The sequence below is a fragment of the Panthera uncia genome, chromosome B4 (assembly GCF_023721935.1).
Source record: "Panthera uncia isolate 11264 chromosome B4, Puncia_PCG_1.0, whole genome shotgun sequence".
NCBI classification, from domain to species: domain Eukaryota; kingdom Metazoa; phylum Chordata; class Mammalia; order Carnivora; family Felidae; genus Panthera; species Panthera uncia.
The window spans coordinates 120808826-120828245 of NC_064809.1; the positions used below are offsets into that span (position 1 = coordinate 120808826).

The window sequence follows — 19420 nt, forward strand, 5'->3', positions numbered from 1 at the left end:
CCCGCAAAGACACGTTGGGAAATGCGGAAGAGCCAAGCTACGCAGCTGGCCCAAAGTCCAAAGACTACAATTCCCAGCATTCAATACAGTGTACCTCCCCCCACCCCCCTGTGCGTTGCATGCCGGTAACTGTAGTTTCTCATCACCCCATCTAAAAAGTGCTCGGGCGATTTTCAACCTCTCACTGTTTCTCTTTCCCCAGAAGCACTGCCAGAGAGAAAGCTGACGGCGAAAAGTCGCACTGGAATCATTCCCACCGTGACCCCACGGTAGACCAGGAAAGAGTGAAGAACCGTTGCCATGACTACCGTTTCCCCTGGTCACGGAATAAACGCGCTCGAGGATCCGGAAGTGGTTCCTCTGCGACCTCTCCAAAAGGGAGGATGTGTTCAGTGCTGACGTTCATTGGGTCGTTTCACTTGGAGGCCAAAGCTTCCCAGGCAAAGGGGCGGTCCTGTGTGAGAGGGGCCCGCGGAGCCATTTGATTGGAAAAGAGAAGCTAAGGTTGACCAATCGGAGGGAGCCACGCTTCGGGCATCGGGCACCGCACCTGGACAGCTCCGATTGGTTCACTGCGGTCCCCCCCACGAGTCCCCATTGGGTACAGAGGGTGCGTGGTGCGGCACCATTGGTGGGTTCGTGTTTCCCGTCCCCCGCCCGCGAGAGGCTGGGGTGAAAAGCGGCCCGACCTGTTTGGGGGGTAGTGGGCGGACCGCGCGGCTTGCGGTGTGAGGATCTAAGCCCCGTGGTGGGAGGTGGAGGCGGCTCCTGCGATCAAAAGGGACTTGAGACTCTCACCGGTCGCGCGCCATGAGGGCCCTGTGGGTGCTGGGCCTCTGCTGCGTCCTACTGACCTTCGGTGAGTGATCTCGGAGGAGCGGGCACCCCCGGACGCCCCCCTTCCAGCGCGGCCTCTTCTCGAAGGTTCTGGGGGCGTTGAGCCCGGGAGGGGGATAGCGGGGCCTCCGTTGGGCCTAGAGGGATCCATCGCCTTTCCTCGAAAGAGGCTCGGCTCGAGGGAGTTCGCGCACTCTCCTCTTCCTGTGGAAAGAAGAACGAGAACCGAGAACATTTAAATCCCTTGCAGATCTCCTAATATTCGCGCCTAGAGGTCTCAGCCAACTTGGGGTGGGGCGCCTCTCGGGCTCTTGGTCCCCCGGGAGCATTGCGGGTGCCCATTCCGGAGGACTTTTGTCAGACGCAGGAGCCTTCGGCCATCTGAGCTTGAGGACCCCCCCCCCCCCCGCGCCCCGCCACCCAGTCTTCCGAGTCTTTGACCCCGCGTTTCCTTTCTTAGGGGCTGGTCTGGGGAGCGTGGGGCTCTGAGTCAGAAGAAAGGCGGTGTCAGCGTGTTTGCTTCACTTTTGCGAGCTTCTTACCATGTCAGAATCTCATCACCTCTTTCCCCCCCGCTCAGTTGGGCCGGATTTCAGTTCCTCTCGCCAGAGGTTGCGCCAATTCTATTTGTATTCTGATCCGTGATACTGAAGGCCTAAGTTTTGGCGTGGTCACTTGGGAGGCCATGCCTTGGCCTGCGCAACACGTGTGACTGTAGAAGGGACCTGGTATCAAATCTGCGAAACTTTATTTATAAAGCTTCCCAGGGCTGCTCTAGAGATGTGATGCCCGCCCCAGCCTCCGTATTTCAGAATCTGCTGGAGGGCCCCGGGTCTGAACTTAAATTTAAATGTAAAAAGTATGCCAAGTGGGGTTTACGTTGGGGTTGAAAACCAGTAGATCCGTTCTCCCGTGCCCACCTCCCATACTTCCCCCCCTGAATTTTGCAACCTTACCCTTGCCCTGTCTGGTCATACTCCTTCTGAGAAGTACCCGAAGCAAAATGGTTACGAGTTTTCTGGTCTTAAATCTTCCTTCAGGGTCAGTCCAGGCTGATGATGAAGTGGACGTGGATGGTACAGTGGAAGAGGATCTGGGCAAAAGTAGAGAAGGCTCAAGGACAGATGATGAAGTTGTACAGAGGTTTGTGTTCTTTTGAAACTGTACGGTTGAGCCCTTGTGAACACTGGAATATAGTCGCTTCTTTTGTTGTCTTTTCTTCAGAGGTCCAGATGACATGTAACACCCCAAATTTAAATACCTAAAAGGTCAGGGCAGTGAGCATGTTCATCCCTGAGTATGTCCTAACTTGCCCCTAGGAATGACGGGTCAAAAGGGGATGAATTTCTTTTGAAAACTGTTCTGGTAACTAGATTGTGGAACACTAGCTCTGTGACTTTTCCCAGACCAGTTGGCTTTATATTCGGTAAGCGTATAAACTTAGTAATTTTTAAGTAACCTCTTGCCCCCAGTGTGGACCCACATATCACAAATCTCATGCTCTACCAACTGAGCGAGCCAGGAACCCCTGAATGTAGTAACTTTAAAAAAGATTTCTCTCAAATGAGCAGTGTTTTCAAAGTTGGCCCCTTAGGACTTAATTGGCAATTTTGTAGGCCATTAGAGGCCAAAGCTTCCCAGGCAAAGAGGCGGTCCCACATGTGAGGGAACATATAAATGGTTTTGCTTTTTATTTTTAGCAGAGGAAAGTTGGGTTTATTTTCCTGACAATTTTAAGAACCAAGTATTCTAGCTCAGTTGTTAAGGTGGTAAAATTTTATTGTGGCAAAAAGATAGAAATAGCGGGTTAGTAATATTTTATAAAGGTTTCCATTTTACCCCTTTAACCCTTAGGACAATCTTACAAGACCACTGGGCTCTCATAGATCTATGTTTTGGAGAGAACTAAATAAGCAATGCAGTTATTTGTTTGTCAAATTTATTTCCTTAGAGAGGAAGAAGCTATTCAGTTGGATGGATTAAATGCATCCCAAATAAGAGAACTTAGAGAGAAATCAGAAAAATTTGCCTTCCAAGCTGAAGTTAATCGAATGATGAAACTTATTATTAATTCATTGTATAAAAATAAAGAGGTAAGCAACATGTGGGTAATATTATTTTGTCTCTGTACAAAAGCATACTCATTTACCCTCATGATAAATGTACTTACATAGGAATTTCAGGTAAGTAGTTATTAGCAAAGTTTAAATACCCAGTATGTATTTATAAAAATGCTCCCTAGGGGCGCCTGGGTGGCGCAGTCGGTTAAGCCTCCGACTTCAGCCAGGTCACGATCTCGCGGTCCGTGAGTTCGAGCCCCGCGTCGGGCTCTGGGCTGATGGCCCAGAGCCTGGAGCCTGTTTCCGATTCTGTGTCTCCCTCTCTCTCTGCCCCTCCCCCGTTCATGCTCTGTCTCTCTCTGTCCCAAAAATAAATAAAAAACATTGAAAAAAAAAATTAAAAAAAAAAAAATGCTCCCTATGGTGGGGGGGGGGGTTGTTAGACATTTTTACCTTTTTCCTTTCCCCTCCAAATATGGTCATAGCCTGCCAAATAGTCCTGAGGGCAGTCACACAGACAGCCCTGTGTGTTGCATACAGAAAGGTGTTACTACTCTTACCTGTTTAGGTATCCTTTATGGTTGCTACAGTTCTTTGTGTAAAGAGCTGTGTACCTCCTTTTACCAAGAGAGTAAAGCCATTTCTGTACCATAAGGAGTCTTATTTCATAGAGTGCTTTTTAGAGTACAGAGGAGAAATAAAATGGATTTGACATTAAATCTGATGTTTTGTGTATCTTGAGGCTAATCTAAGTGTGTGTTAAATCTGGCTTCCATTTAGATTTTCTTGAGAGAACTGATTTCAAATGCTTCTGACGCTTTAGATAAGATAAGGTTAATATCACTGACTGATGAAAATGCTCTTGCTGGAAATGAGGAACTAACTGTCAAAATTAAGGTAAGCTTAAAACAGATTTGAAGCAAAAAGAATCCTTAGCGATAGGCAATCTCTATCAATCAGGATAGGCCAGGTTATGCTGCAGTGGTAAATAATCGCCAAGCCTAGGGGCTTAAATTGGAGTTTAACAAAATATGGCTGTGGGCCAAATCCAACCTGCTGTTTCTTTTTATAAATAAAGTTTTATCGAAACACAGCCATGCCTATTTGTGTGTTATCTATGACTGCCTTTGCACTACACATTAGGTTTGAGTGGTTGTGACAGAGACCATATGGCTCACAAGCCTAAAATACTTCCTCTCTGGCCCTTTTTCCGAAGAAGTTTGCTAACCCCTGGCTTAAATCCTCCATCAAGGCCACTGTGGCCTTTGCTTTGTATCATCCTCATTCCCGGACACAGGCCAATTGAGTAGCCACCATCTGGAGTGTAGCTGGTTGCCATGGTGCAGAGAGAGCGCTTGGAGGGTCTCCCATCCTTTAAAGGCTCTAGCCTGAAAGCTACATTCCTCACTCCCTCCCACTTGGCAGCTCATTGGCCAGAACCAGTCACATGGCCTTAATAACCAAGAATGAAGTATATTCCTACTATGTTTCCAGAAGGCAGAGAGCTGGGAATATTTAGTGAAGGACATTTATCACCACAAATTGCAAATAGAGAAGTTTTGAATCCTTTTATTTTCTATGAAAGAAATAGGCAAAATACAGAATTTTATTTTTCTTGAAAGTTTTTCTTCAGAAATAACTTGTTTTATTTAGGTCTGTCTCTGCCCTTTGACATTTAGACTAGTCTCTGCCTTCTTTATATTGCTGCTTTCTCAAATACACTGGAACTTAAGATTTTCTCTATCAAGATGCTCATGTGTAAGAGACAGTAGGCCATAAAATACTATAAGGAAAAATAACCCAGTTTAGTTTTCTGTATGGGAATTGATGTGGCCAAAAGCGGGTAGTTTCTGAATCTGTAGCTTACCATTTACTTGTCGTACAGTGAGTATTAAGCATATCTAACTATCCCGTTCTTGCCTTTCAGTGTGACAAGGAGAAGAATCTGCTGCATGTGACAGACACCGGTGTAGGAATGACCCGGGAAGAGTTGGTTAAAAACCTTGGCACCATAGCCAAATCTGGAACCAGCGAGTTCTTAAACAAAATGACTGAGGCACAAGAAGATGGCCAGTCGACTTCTGAATTGATCGGCCAGTTTGGTGTTGGCTTCTATTCTGCCTTCCTCGTGGCTGACAAGGTTATTGTCACGTCGAAACACAACAACGATACCCAGCACATCTGGGAATCTGACTCCAATGAATTTTCTGTGATTGCTGACCCAAGAGGAAACACCCTGGGACGGGGAACAACAATTACGTGAGTGTTACTAATTCCTAATGAGAATTAATAGTCCTGGTGAGGATCATGACTCTGAGCTAACAGCTTATTCTGGGCCTTCATTCCTTGCCTGTACAATGAGGAAATTGACCTGTTTTCAGGAGGCCTGTTTTGGAGGCCCTCCTGAGGCCCAGACACAAAGAGTTATGATAGCTGCTGTACACAGAGGGCAAAAAGTCCAAAGGGTTAATTCTTCTAGGGGAGAAGGCAGATTGGAGGTCTCACAGCAATGGGTTGATGGAGGATTTCCAGGGAAGCAAGTCTTGGGAAAGAAGCGTCAGTGGATGTAAAGGCATAGAGGCACAGCTGTTCAAGGGATTAAAGAAATTCCTCTCCGTTGGTAGTGATTAATCCTAGAATTTCTGATCAGCTTTTTTAAGGTTTTCTGAAGATATGGAGGGTGGCAGGACTGGATGAGAGGAGACTCTCTGGGTGACTGACTCAAGTCCTCAACTATGGGAGTAACTGGTGTTGGGGACAGGTTGGAGAGACCAGGTGCAAATACAGAGCTTGAAGAAAGTTAATGAAGGTTCTCCTGAAGAGAATGTCTCATTTGAGGATGGTTGCAAATTATTGAATCCAAATCGGAGTTTGGTTTAAGCCAGTAACTGTTGTCTGTATAGATGAGGCAGACCTTCTGCCCAGCATCTCTTGGTGTTTATAGCATGTGAAGGAGAACAGTTTCCTGCCTCTCCCCTGCCCCCCAACAAATACAACAGGATACTTCTACTTAATACTCCTGGAATGTCCGTATGAAGCTGCCAGCTTTGGGCCACATCAGAGAAACCGTATCTCGAGGTCATTTGACTTTTTTCTTCCTGCCAGGTGAAAATGTGCCTACAGTCTCCACTTTTTTTTTCATAATTCAGTTTTAAATTTTTCAAAATAAGAATTTTTAAGTATTCAGAATGTAGAAAAGCATGTATCTGTCATTCTGACCAGTGTTCTTCACCGAGGAAGCGAATAGTTCTGTTTTCATTTTCATAAACACTCATTTAATTGAGATTAATTACATGAGTGCATTTTAATACTGCTACTGATTTATTGTTCCCAATTTACCTTACTCTGCCTTTGTTAGTCCTAGCTCCTGCTCTCCTTAGGACACGTCGCTAATAGTCATGCCCAAGTGCCCTCTGTTAGGCGTTAGAGGAACAGAGGTAAATATCCTGTCTTAACTACAAAGAGAGAGAAAACAATGTCCCAAGAGGCACTAATGTCGTAGGGTGCTGAGCCACAGGTGAGATTATCTAGATGGAAATACCACAAAAGCACACATTTGGTTGAACGTTCCATTCCCAGAGCCTAACACTTGCAGATATTTATAAGAGCGAATAAGTAAGGGTAATCAGGACAGTCTCCTGCAGGTAACATGGATGGCTGATCAGTGAGTGAAACTTGACGAGTGCCTTCTCTGCGTGAAACTGCCATTTTTCTTCAAGTCCTTTACCCAGCATTTATTCTGCAGATAACCATTTGAGTGCCTATTACCTGCTAGGGTTTAGAACTCAGTGGAGAGTAAGACCAGTGCAATCCATGCTTCCATGAGGCTCGAGTAAAGAAGAAGAATGTGAAATAATTTCACAAATGCCAGAAAGGAAGCTAGAGCACACTTCCTTGATCAGGAGGACCTTCTGGGGGCACCTGACTGACTCAGTCAGTAGAACGTGCGACTCGTGACCTCGGGATTGTAAGTTCGAGCCCCACATTGAATGTAGAGATGACTTAAAGTCTCGGGGCCCTTGGGTGGCTCAGTTGGTCAAGCGTCTGACTTTTGATTTTGGCACAGCTCATGATCTCACAGTTCATGAGTTCGAGCCCCATATCAGGCTCTGCGCTGACAGTCAGAAATTCTCTCTACCCCTCCCCTGCTTGTGTTCTCTCTCTCTTTCCCTCTCTCAAAATAAATAAATAAACTTTATTTAAAAAACAAGAATAAAATCTTGAGGGGCACCTGAAGGGCTCAGTCGGTTAAGTGTCCAACTTAACCTTATCTCACAACCTAACTGACTGTGCTGACAGTGTGGAGCCTGCTTCGGATTCTCTCGCTCTCGAAATAAACATTAAGAAGTAATCTTTTTTTAAAGTTGGGGGGAGCTTGCTGAAATAAGGGTAAGTTAGATTCAGATATTCTAGGAAGCAAGCACAGTATATGTTGGAAGTTCCAAAGGCAAGAGGCCCATTTAAGGAACTGAAAGTCTAGACTGGACAAACTAAAGAGAAGACAAAGTGATGAGGTCAAGGTTCCACCTTATATATGACTTCATCTTCTATTTGACCAATGAAATAGAAGCCCTCAAACAATTCAGTTGCTACCTACTCTTTCTATTCCTAGCCCTAAATTAGGCCCCCGCATACCCTTATGAGAAATTTGGTGAGAATTGAATGAGATCATGAAGGGAGCATCCAGTAAGTACTAACTAGTACATGTGCTTCTGTCCTTGCTACTGCAGGGGAGGTATTCTGCATTGTTCCCTAAAGCTGGTCACTGCGTCCAATCTGCTGCTTCTCTCCTCCTCCCTCCTCAGAGGCTAAGCATGAATTAATTCCAGCCCCATCGTTTAAAGGCAGCCTTTCCCACATGCTCCCTCTTTACCATCAAAACCTAAACATGTTCAAGTCTCCATGGGGAAGGAAGAGAGGCAGGTAGTGCCACACCCCCATCTACTGTCGGGCATATCATGACTGTATCCACCACGTTTCCATTGAAATATGTCACCAGTAATCTTGTTGCTAAATCCATTGGATTCAGGGGGGGGTTTAATTCACATTGGTCCCAGTAATAGAGTCCTTTTGTTCGTAGTTTTCCTCTTGTGTTTTGGTGTCTACTGCATACCCCTTAAGACAATCGCATAGTTTCCATGACCCTGGATATCTTTTCGTTTCCTTTCCCTGTTGCTTAAATGTTGACAGTATCTCTCAAAGGTAACTCTTCAGCCCTTTCTCATTACCTTCGTGTTCCTTATGCAGCCTTCCTACCGTCATGGATTCGGCTTCCAGTTCTCGCTCAGGGTCCTCAAATCTGTATTCTTAGTCTGGATCAGAGGTCAGCTGACTTTTTCCTAAAGGACCAGCTTGTAAATGTTTTTAAGCATTTGGATGGTAGGATCTGTCACATGTCACACAACTCTGATGTTCTTGCTGGAAAGCGACCATAGACCATATACGATAAGGGTGTATCCCAGTAAAATTTCTTACAGGTGCCAGCCATAGTTGGCAAACCCTTGGTCTATATGTCCCTACTGGGCTCTGCTCTCATATCTAATTGCCTTTTAAATACATCTAACTGAGATGTAACCATCAGCTTCAACTTGGACCCACAACTGCAGTCTCCTCCAGCCCCTCATCACCCAGATATTGCTCTGAAACCAGAGACTTGGCCACTCTCTAGGCTTTGTCATCATGAACGATCTACCTGTTGGTGATGCTACTACATTGTAAGCTTTTTGAAGCAAGAAGAGACCCATGATACAACATTGCCCATGTTTATTAGGGACACTCCCGTACATGGGTTCCCCACTGGGTCTGAAGGTATGTTATGAGGTGTTTGGTGAGTGGAGGAGGGTTCCTGCAGAAAGGACAGTAAGTGAGGAAGAAGAAGAAACAACTGCAGCTTTCAGTGTTAGAGTTATCGAAGCCAGTGCTGTTCAGTAGAACTCTGGAAATACTCCACCCCTGCACTGTCCAGTATGACAGTGCAACTAAAGAACTAACTTAAGTTTTGTTTAAATAAAATGTGGCTGGTTGACTGTTTCGGTCAGTGGAGATATGAACACTGTTTTGGATTAGTTTTCTAGCTTTTTTAAGGAACATGTTTTTATTAAGAGTTCACTATCTATAGAAGAGGCTTCTTTTTTTTCTTTTAAGATTTTATTTTTGGGTAATGTCTACACCCAGTGCTCGAACTCACGACCCTGATGTCAAGCGTCTCCTGCTCTTCTGGCTGAGCCAGCCAGGCACCCCTGCATTTGCTTATCTATAATGATCATTTGGTTTTGAGAGCAACTATCAGAGTGCTTGTAATTTCATTTTTTTCTCCAGAATGTTTCAGTGCCTTCTCACCTTGAGCTAGGTTAACATGTCCATTCTTCAACTGAAAAACAAAAAAACTAACATGTTGAGAAGGTTGGGACATTGGCACTTTTTATTTGGGACTAAGGATATTTTTCACCCAAGGAATGCAAGGAAGATTCTTCCCTGTGTTGTACTCATATCTGGTATATGGAGCCATATATGGTTCATAAACCATCATTGGTGATGAGAGTTTTTAACGTGAAAAACGGGCCATCTTGGATTACGCCAAACTGTTAGCATTGTCAGGAAGGTATTTAGATTAATTTATAATCAAATCTTTTAAACCAAGGATGTCTTTCTAAACCTGTCTTATTTTCTTTACAGCCTTGTTTTAAAAGAAGAAGCATCTGATTACCTTGAATTAGATACAATTAAAAATCTCGTCAAGAAATATTCACAGTTTATAAACTTCCCTATTTATGTGTGGAGCAGCAAGGTAAATCTACATTGATAAAAATTCATATGTGCTATGTCGGCACATATTTAAATCTTTAACCCTTAAGAGCCACATTTGCTCTTTCGGTATGGGGATACTCAGGGTTTTCTTCTGGAAGACCTGTTTGTTGGAGCTGTAATTTTGTTTCATATCCTCGATGAAATCAGGATTATTAAATAAATGAATTTCACCATAATTGTTCTTCACTAGACTGAAACTGTTGAGGAACCCATGGAAGAAGAAGAAGCAGCGAAAGAAGAAAAGGAAGATTCTGATGATGAAGCTGCAGTGGAAGAAGAAGAAGAGGAAAAAAAACCAAAAACCAAAAAAGTAAGTCTGGTTAATCTCCACACTAAAATGCTGTTTAAGGTATGTTCAAGAAAATACAAAAATCCAAGTATGCACAGACTGATCTGGGTTCAGTTTTCATTAATTCTTAAAGGGCTTTTTTTCTCCAAATGGTAAGTCCATAGACCCAACTTTTAAAAACAAGGACTAAGTTTATTTGTTAGTGTTTGTGTTTTCTGCCTCTGGAAAGTTTTAAGTAGCAAACACCGATCATTTTTATGAATAGTTTAAAAAGAAATGACATTTTAGTTAAAAATGAGGAAAAACTGTAATTTGCTTTTTATCAATAGTAATGATAACCAATTGCCTTCTTCGTGTTAAAGATCAATCTTAAGTGTTGAGAAAAATGGCGTTTTTTTTTTTTTTTTTTTTTTTTTTTTTTTTTTTTTTTTTTTTTTTGAGAGATTTTTGATCCCACTGTCAGGAGCCATAGTAGATTAGGAGTGTCTTTTGGTGTTTCCCACATTCATTTGTAATGTCCTGAAGTTCTAGGTAACACTTGTACTGTACAACTGCTGCTGAGTTCTGGGGCTGCTAATCATGTCCTGTAACTTCAGGTTGAAAAGACTGTCTGGGATTGGGAACTTATGAATGATATCAAACCGATCTGGCAGAGACCATCAAAAGAAGTAGAAGATGATGAATACAAAGCTTTCTACAAATCATTTTCAAAGGTAAATATTACTTTAGAACGTGATGAACATTACTAAGTCAAAACATTTTTAAATGGTGTTATAACTCTTTCAATACAGTTGGTTTCTGTTTTAATCTTGTGTGTTTTATATTATGCATCTTAAAAATTTAAGAAGGAGTCTCTATGCTTCACCACATTGCCAACAGGTCTGTGTTACCAAAAGGATTAACTGCTTACGTGTGTAGGCAGATGACTTCCATAGAACATAATATCTTGTATTGAATGGCTTTTAGCGTCGTTAGGTCTTTTTTCCATTTCCAAGAATGAATACTTTATGTGATTATAGTTGAGACAAAATGTTACATTAGTTTCAGGTGTACAACACCGGGTCCGTGTGTCTCCACGGTATGCTCTGCTCACCACGAATGTCGCCAGCGTCTGTCCCCATACAGTGCTGTTACAGTACCATTGACTATTCCTTCTGCTGTACCTTTTACTCCTGTGACTTAGTCGTTCCAGACCTGGAAGCCTGTGCCTCCCGCTCCCCTTCACCCATTTTGCCCATCCCCCCACTCCTCTCTGGCAGCCATCTGTTTGCTCTCTGTGTCTATAGGTCTAATTCTGCTGTTTGTTGGTTTATTCATTTGGCTTTTAACATCACCTTTAAAGAGCCTGTTTACAACCTCAGACCTTTATTGTGAGGTCATATTCTTAGGAATAATTACTAAATCTGTTTCTTTGCCTATTTCCTTTTACTGATCCCATCTTTTAAGTGAAGAATCTAAAACTAGCATGGATTAGGATTGTTTGAAGTTCATATTTCCCCATACAGCATTTTGTACTAAACAGAAGAGTTTAATAAGCTTAGCATGGCTAGATAAAACTTAATATTCTGCAGTTATGTTTGTTCTTTAATCTTTATTCCATCCCTTCCTTGCTCTCCTCGTGTTAACATCCAACCATCTTTTAAGTTTCACCTCTTAAAAACTCCCCTTGGTTCTACTAGAACTCCACTTTTATTCTCTTGAACCATAGTTAGTCCTGGTGTATACAAACATACAACGTACTTTCGTCAAGGACAGCTGTATTAGAAATAGAATGTGAGCTACTGGGGCGCCTGGGTGGCACGTCTGACTTCGCCATCTCTGGGTTTGAGCCCCGCATCTGGCTCCGCACTCTAAGTGCTTGGGATTCTCTTGCTCTACCTCTCTCTCTGCCTCGTCCCCACTTGCACACACGTGATCTCTCTTAAATAAGCTTTAAAAAAAAAAAAAAATACCTAATGTGAGCCACATCTGTGATTCTGAACTTCTTAGAAGCATGTTTTTTTTTTTAAGTTGAAACAGGCATAGTTAATTTTTAATAAGTTTGATTTAACCTAACATACCCAAAATAGTTCAACACATAATCATTATTTAAAAACTTAAACACGTTTTACTTTGTTTTGTTTTGTACTGTATCTTCAAAGTCTGGTTGTAGATTTCATACTTAACACGTATCTCAATTCGGATTAGCCACATTTCAAGTGCTAGTACCCACATGTGGGTACTGTAGTAGATAATGCAGATCTAGGGAATTCGTCCTTAGGATTTATTTACATACCTCTTTACATCCACTGCTCTAGTCCATATCCCAGTGGAAGAAATGTATTCCCAAGTACTTCTTTCTGGTTGAGCAGTATACTCATGAAGCATTGTATATTGTCATTTAGATAGGATCAGGGCTTTCATGCCCTGTTCTCTGACACATGTGAAACCTAGACCCATGCATCTTTCCCCCAGTTTAAGAGATTGAGTGACACTGTGGACGGTCATCAGCAAAACCACCATGTCTAGCCAGTTTATAGGAAAGCAGTCCTAGCCGTTTCTTCCCTACGTTCCTCTCCCCACCCCCCTTTGTTTGGTAAGGGGACTCTTGTTAGTTAAATGCTAAACTAAATGTCTACCACATAATAAATCACTTAGCCTTTGCAATGCCTTTTTCCGGTGCCTTTGAATGACTAAATGCCAACTTTCCATAGGAAAGTGATGACCCCATGGCCTACATCCACTTTACTGCTGAAGGGGAAGTTACCTTCAAATCCATTTTATTCGTACCTACATCTGCTCCTCGTGGTCTGTTTGATGAATATGGATCAAAGAAGAGTGATTACATTAAGGTGAGTTTTTAAGTTGTAAAGACTGAGTTTAAAATTTGAAGGTATAATTTCCAGAAAGTGACCTTTTCTTGGTCTCTGTTTAGCTCTATGTGCGCCGAGTATTCATCACAGACGACTTCCATGACATGATGCCCAAGTACCTTAATTTTGTCAAGGGTGTTGTAAGTATCTGAAGACTGTGAGGAAAGGGGTCGTTAAACACGGGAGGGGCGCCTGGGTGGCTCAGTTAAGCGTCTGACTCTTGGCTTCGGCTCAGGTCATGATCTCATAGTTTGTGAGTTTGAGCCCCAAGTCCGGCTCCATGCTGACCTTGCAGAGCCTGTTTGGGATTCTTCCTCTCTCCCCCACTTCCTCCCACCCTCTCTAAATAAGTAAATAAACTTAAAAAGGCAAGGAACAGAAGTATTTTTTTGGTTTGTTGGTTTGGATTTTTTTCCCAGTGTTTCTGTTGCTCATTGAACTTTTCTTTTGCCATCTGAAGGTGGACTCAGATGATCTCCCCTTGAATGTTTCCCGGGAAACTCTTCAGCAACATAAACTGCTTAAGGTGAGTGTCTCTGGGAAGAGACTGGCTGGTTTCTTTCCTCTTTGATTGGGCTGTGAAGGACAGGCAGCATTAACAGAGTCCCCAGACTTAGAGACCAGTCCTTGGCTCTTTAGCTGAAGAACTTAATTTTACTCTAGAATTATTAAATCCTAAGAATCTGATTGTTTTTCACCCAATATCTTATAAAAGTTTCAAACATACAGAAAAGTTGAGTGAATTGTGTAGTAAACACCCACATAGACCCACTACCCAGAATATAAACATTAGGGGTCGTTCCAGGGTTCTGGGATCAAGCCCTGCGTCAGGCTCCGCACTGAGCACAGAGACTGCTCTAGATTCTCCCACCCTACCCCTCTCCCCTGCTTGCATGCTCTCTAAACATTTATAAACATTAAAACAATCTTGGGACTATTTCCACTGACAACTTCGTTTCTGCTCAGTCTCACATAGATTGCTTACCGTTCCCTGCCACTTGAGAAATGGCGGTGACGAGGCCGTGTCTTTCTATCTTTCACCACTGCTCCCCGATGCTCTCACATAGGGAAGGTTCTCAAAAGTTTGAGACCACATTCACTAATGAATTATTCTTTAATTTTATTTAGGTGATTAGAAAGAAGCTTGTCCGTAAAACTCTGGACATGATCAAGAAGATTGCTGATGAGAAGTACAATGATACTTTTTGGAAAGAATTCGGTACTAACATCAAGCTCGGTGTGATTGAAGACCACTCGAATCGAACCCGTCTTGCAAAACTCCTTAGGTTCCAGTCTTCTCATCATCCAAGTGACATTACGAGTCTAGATCAGTATGTGGAAAGAATGAAGGAGAAACAAGACAAAATCTACTTCATGGCTGGGTCCAGCAGGAAAGAGGTAAGTTGAACTCCAGCTGTCAGGCATCCTGGTATGTAGCCAACTCCTGAGAAAAAAAGAACTTAATTGTGATGGTGGTCTGGAGTCATTACAAGGCCTGCTCAGCCACTGACAGGAAAGTCATTTATACTCTCTGCACCTCTTATTTCCCCACCTGTAAAATGGGGTTGTTAGTTCTAGATAAATGTAGCTACTGGGGTATATACCAGGGGTAGACTTGGAAACTTTATCACTTTCTTAATTTTACAGGCTGAATCTTCTCCATTTGTTGAGCGACTTCTGAAAAAGGGCTATGAAGTGATTTATCTCACAGAACCTGTGGACGAATACTGCATTCAGGCTCTTCCGGAGTTTGATGGGAAAAGGTTCCAGAATGTTGCCAAGGAAGGAGTGAAATTTGATGAAAGTGAGAAAACTAAGGAGAGTCGTGAAGCAATTGAGAAAGAATTTGAGCCTCTGCTCAATTGGATGAAAGATAAAGCTCTCAAGGACAAGGTATTCTTCTGGAAGTTAAAACCTGTGAAATTTTAGCATCTGCATTTTATTTTATTTTTTTTAACGTTTGTTTCTTTATTTTGAGAGAAAGCTCAAGCTGGGAAGGGGCAGAGAGCGGGAAAAGTTGCACAGAACAACATTTAATATAGGGGTTAAATTTGGGGGAGGAGGAGCTTAAAATTATAAACTACAGGGACACCTGGTTAGAGTAGTCTGTAGAGCTTACAGCTCTTGATCTCGGTGTCCTGAGTTTGAGTCCCACGTTGGGTATAGAGCCTACTTTATGTATGTATGTATATTTTTGAGAGAGACAGAGACAGAATGTGAGTGGGTTGGGGCAGAGAGAGAGAGAGACACAGAATCTGAAGTAGGCTCCAGGCTGTCAGCACAGAGCCTGACATGGGGCTCGAACTCACGAGCTGTGAGATCATGACCTCAGCCGAAGTCAGACGCTCAACTGACTGAGCCACGCAGGCACCCCAATAGAGCCTACTTTAAAAAAAGGTTTATAATAAACTACAAAGAATTAAAAGGATAATAATGGCTATTGTGTACTGTTCGGTTATTTTTTTTTTTTTGTAACTGAATGTTTTCTGTAGTTTAATACTGCCTTTGTGGTAACTTTTTATTAGTTGAATTTAAGTCTTCTGTGTGTTTAAAAGTTGGTGTTTATTTTTGACCAAAAAAATTCCTATTATTAAATGTCAGGAGTTTCCTAAGACTCTGAATAAGAGGTATTTTTATGCTTGTATTTGATCTTAAGTGATGAATCCTTAAGGAATTGAAATGCAGTTACTGAATGACCTTAACTATTGGTATTTACATGTATCTAACTTCTGATTTCTTAAGATTGAAAAGGCCGTGGTATCTCAACGTCTGACAGAGTCTCCTTGTGCTCTTGTGGCCAGCCAGTATGGGTGGTCTGGCAACATGGAGAGAATCATGAAAGCTCAAGCCTACCAGACGGGCAAGGACATCTCTACAAAGTAAGCATCCTCGGGAAGGTCGCTGCAAGGTATTCGTTCTTAGCCAGCCTTCCTTTTGTAGATAATGCCAGCGAAGAACTGATGTGTTTTTAAGTGGCCACCACTATCGGTTAGATAAAAGAGGAGACAAGTTTACAGAGGGATTCCTCTGACATTAGATTGATAAAGGAAAGGTGTTGAACTCATGATTTATTTTAAGGTATTTTTATTTACAAATGGAAATGTAATCTGTTACGTATATTGTTCATTGCTTTTGCATATCCTTGGCCTGGTATGTGTACTTCTTCATTTTTAGATATTAATAGTTAACAGATGAGGTTAATGACCTTGTCATTTGTCAAATGAGTTACATGCTTTTTAACTACCATCCCTCCTTCCCCAAATAGTATGCCCTGCAAAATAAAGGGTAAAAGACCCATGGGTGAACAAGTTTATGAACTCAAGGGCTGAGTGCTGGATGTACACTGGGTCTTCAGGTGCCCTTTATTTTCAGGGTATATATGTCACATTTATATTGTAATGTCACAGCGGTGGTCTTGAAAATGATTTCTTCCTTGCTTTTATTCTCCTGTCTCCCATCTGGAATGTCTTCTTTCTGTTTGCTCTCTGCCCATGTTTTCCCCAAGGCCTAGCTTAAGGATTCTTCTCACAAGTGAAGTCTCCATGATCACAATTTCAAAACTCTGTATATACGAAGTATATTTCATATCTAGCAAGACTCCCTAACTTATGTTTCCACAGTAAAGTGCAAAAATGGTGTCTTGCTTCTGTGTCTTGTCCCCCTGAAGACTTTATAGATTATAAAGTTTAGGTGGAAAATAGGTTTCTGCTTATATTCCATTGTAACAGTATAGTAGCCATTAAATAAATGTCCATTTATTTCAGTCATTTATGAGCAGGAAGTTCCCTTCCATTCAGTGAGCAAACACCTGCTGTGTCTGTCCACAGTGAATAGATATCACTGCTCTCTTTTTGCCATTCAGACCAGTCAGGATGACAAATCAAGTCTTAATCTTCTAAACTCTGCATCTGTAATGGGTTTACCCCGAGAAGGGTAGATGCAGTTCCTCCCTGTCCTCCTCTCTAGGAGGGAGACCAGTCACAGCAGACAGCAGAAAACTAACGGTATGAAGGTATATTTAGAATGCATTGGGAACTCCGCTCAGGTAAAGAAACAACTAATGTGTCTTGGAACCATATTGGTGAAGGCATCGTGGAGAAGGTAGTAAAAGGCAGAACACGGTGTCGTGTAGCGATATAAATAAGTCTTGATTTTTCCAAGAGCTATGTATAATTTTAAAAATTTATAGAATGTGGGAAATGTATGGAGCCTGAAGTTTGACGTTAATGTTCGTTTTTACCCCTTACCAGTTACTATGCCAGCCAGAAGAAAACATTTGAAATTAATCCCAGACATCCCCTGATCAAAGACATGCTTCGACGAGTGAAGGTGATTAATATTGTAGCCATACTCCTTCATCTTTTCGTTGGGATACTTTGTACCTTTTAATATTAATCAGATGTCACTTCTTTCATCTCAGGAAGATGAAGAGGATAAGACCATTTCAGATCTTGCTGTGGTTTTGTTTGAAACGGCAACACTACGGTCAGGATATCTGTTACCAGACACTAAAGCATATGGAGATCGAATAGAAAGAATGCTTCGCCTCAGTTTAAACATTGACCCTGATGCAAAGGTTGGAAATAATTTATTGAAATGTTTGACTCCCCAGTGTCACGTGCGGTGCTAGAATTAATAAGAAATTCCCTTTTATATCTTTTTTCTTTATCTGTCTCCCTTTGCTAGCTTGACTGTTGAGTCTAATTAGCGGATTTACTGTGCAGTTCTGGATAAAACAGGAGTGAAGTTAATTCCGATGTTAGTACGTTTGAATGAACAAAGTGGAAATAGATCCAAGGTATTGGATCCATTAATGAGCTTATAAATGGTGCCCTTAGGTGGAAGAAGAACCCGAAGAAGAACCTGAAGAAACAACAGAGGACACCACAGAAGACACAGAGCAGGACGAAGAAGAAGAAATGGATGCAGGAGCAGATGAAGAAGAACAGGAAACAGTAAAGGTATACATAGCAAGTCAAGAATGGGACTTGCATTTTAGTTCTTGCAAAACTAGGCAAACTTTTATTTTCATTTCTGTCATTAGGACTGCATAGCTTCTAGAAGTCAGACTTCAGGAAATCTGCTCCAAAATAGGCATCTAATGATGAAATTCAAAAGCTGGAGCAGCTCCTTTTTTTCTGTTTAAAGCGTAGACTTTCAGCTGCCCGCTCCTTTTGTTCCTTTATTTTAGCCATCCAGTCCTGAGACATTGTTAAACAGATTTTCCCTTAGCCCACAAGGCTTCTGTATTCTCTGCCACTGGCTTCTGCCTTCCTCTATGGCAGCATGAGGCCGATGGAAATTTTTGATTATTTCTGTTCGGGAGTCATTTATCTTACTGTTAGGTTCGAAATGATCCCGCAGATTGACAAATGTCGTTCTAGCCTACAGCTGAAATAATGGAAATACACTGGGCCCATTTCAATTGTTTCTTCATACACGAACCTTCTGTGAGCTAAGGGTTTTTTTTTTTTTTTTTTTTTCGTTTTTTTTTATTTTTTTTAAGTTTTTTTTTTTTTTTTTTTTCCACAGAAATCTACAGCTGAAAAAGATGAATTATAAATTATACTCTCACCATTTGGATCCTGTGTGGAGAGGGAATGTGAAATTTAAGTCATTTCTTTTGGGAGAGACTTGTTTTGGATGCTCCCCCCAGCCCCCTTCACCCCTGCACTGTAAAATGTTGGGATTGTGGGTCACAGAAAGAAGTGGGTTTTTTAGTTGAATTTTTTTTTAACATTCCTCATGAATGTAAATTTGTACTATTTAACTGACTATTCTTGGTGTAAAATCTTGTCATGTGTATAAAAATAAAAAAGATCCCAAATACTATGTCTTGCCTGTCTTCATAATGATTATATAGAACAATGTATACTTGGTCGATTTTTTGTTTTTAAATCCTGTGTTTGGGTTTTTTTTTCTCTTATAAAAGTAATTCATAATACCAAAAAGTCTTTTTTAAAACTAGTATTTTAAAAAGTCACCTATATAGAGAAAAGATAATGTTCCTTACAGAAGAATTCCAAAAAAACAGGTAGATAGATGCTCCCCCTTGCAGGAGGTGGAGCTTAAACTCCTTTCCTTTCTGAAAGATGGCTAGACTTAATAGCTGTCCTCTAGCAGACAGAAAGGGAAAAGCATTTCTTTGTAGCAGAGAAACCTGGCAGAAGCTCCCTTAACCTAGTGATCAAGGTTAATATCAGTCAGGATACAGCAAGGGTAAGCCTGGTGTATAATAGAGTTCACGGTTCCTTGGCTTTGACACCTACACCACGGTGATGTAAGAGGATGGCATCCATGGAAACCGGGAGAAGGCACGTGGGGATTCTACCATCTTTGTGGTTTTCCTGTAAATCTAGAGTGACTCCAAAATAAGACTGTCTCTTAAAACACCCATAACCCTACAACAGAGATAACTAGATGATGAGTGCTGGTCCTCAGCAAGTGATCATTTAATTTCTTTGGAAGCGTATTATTTATGAGAAACTGGTTTCTGTACTTTGACTAGTTGTGTAGCCATCTGAAATGGTAGTCTAACTGTGGCTAGGGAGAGAAAATCTGAGTTGTATATTCAG

At 41.8% G+C, this 19420-nt stretch overlaps 1 protein-coding gene across 2 annotated transcripts; it reads left to right on the forward strand.

Moving 5' to 3' along the window:
• Nucleotides 1-674: 674 nt before the first annotated feature.
• On the forward strand, nt 675-18677 carry HSP90B1 (heat shock protein 90 beta family member 1). Of its 2 annotated transcripts, XM_049626195.1 has the most exons (18): nt 679-859; nt 1878-1980; nt 2789-2930; nt 3678-3794; nt 4825-5156; nt 9573-9684; nt 9895-10014; nt 10590-10706; nt 12687-12824; nt 12908-12985; nt 13306-13371; nt 13974-14243; nt 14493-14738; nt 15588-15724; nt 17096-17174; nt 17266-17421; nt 17684-17806; nt 18378-18677. In XM_049626195.1, exons 1-18 carry the CDS (start codon nt 811-813, stop codon nt 18405-18407), a joined length of 2415 nt encoding a protein of 804 aa, XP_049482152.1. In that variant the 5' UTR covers nt 679-810; the 3' UTR covers nt 18408-18677. The 2 variants fall into 2 exon arrangements, with proteins under 2 accessions (XP_049482153.1, XP_049482152.1); XM_049626196.1 differs by lacking the exon at nt 18378-18677 and having other exon boundaries at nt 675-859; nt 17532-17721.
• Nucleotides 18678-19420: the final 743 nt, after the last annotated feature.

What these genes read in the sequence shown, in the direction of transcription:
- HSP90B1 (XM_049626195.1), top strand. Translation starts at nt 811, where the DNA reads ATGAGGGCCCTGTGGGTGCTGGGCCTCTGCTGCGTCCTACTGACCTTC. An exon ending in GATGATGAAGTTGTACAGAG is followed by an intron (nt 1,981 to 2,788) that starts GTTTGTGTTCTT and finishes TTATTTCCTTAG; the next exon opens with AGAGGAAGAAGCTATTCAGT. An exon ending in GGCAAGGACATCTCTACAAA is followed by an intron (nt 15,725 to 17,095) that starts GTAAGCATCCTC and finishes ACCCCTTACCAG; the next exon opens with TTACTATGCCAGCCAGAAGA.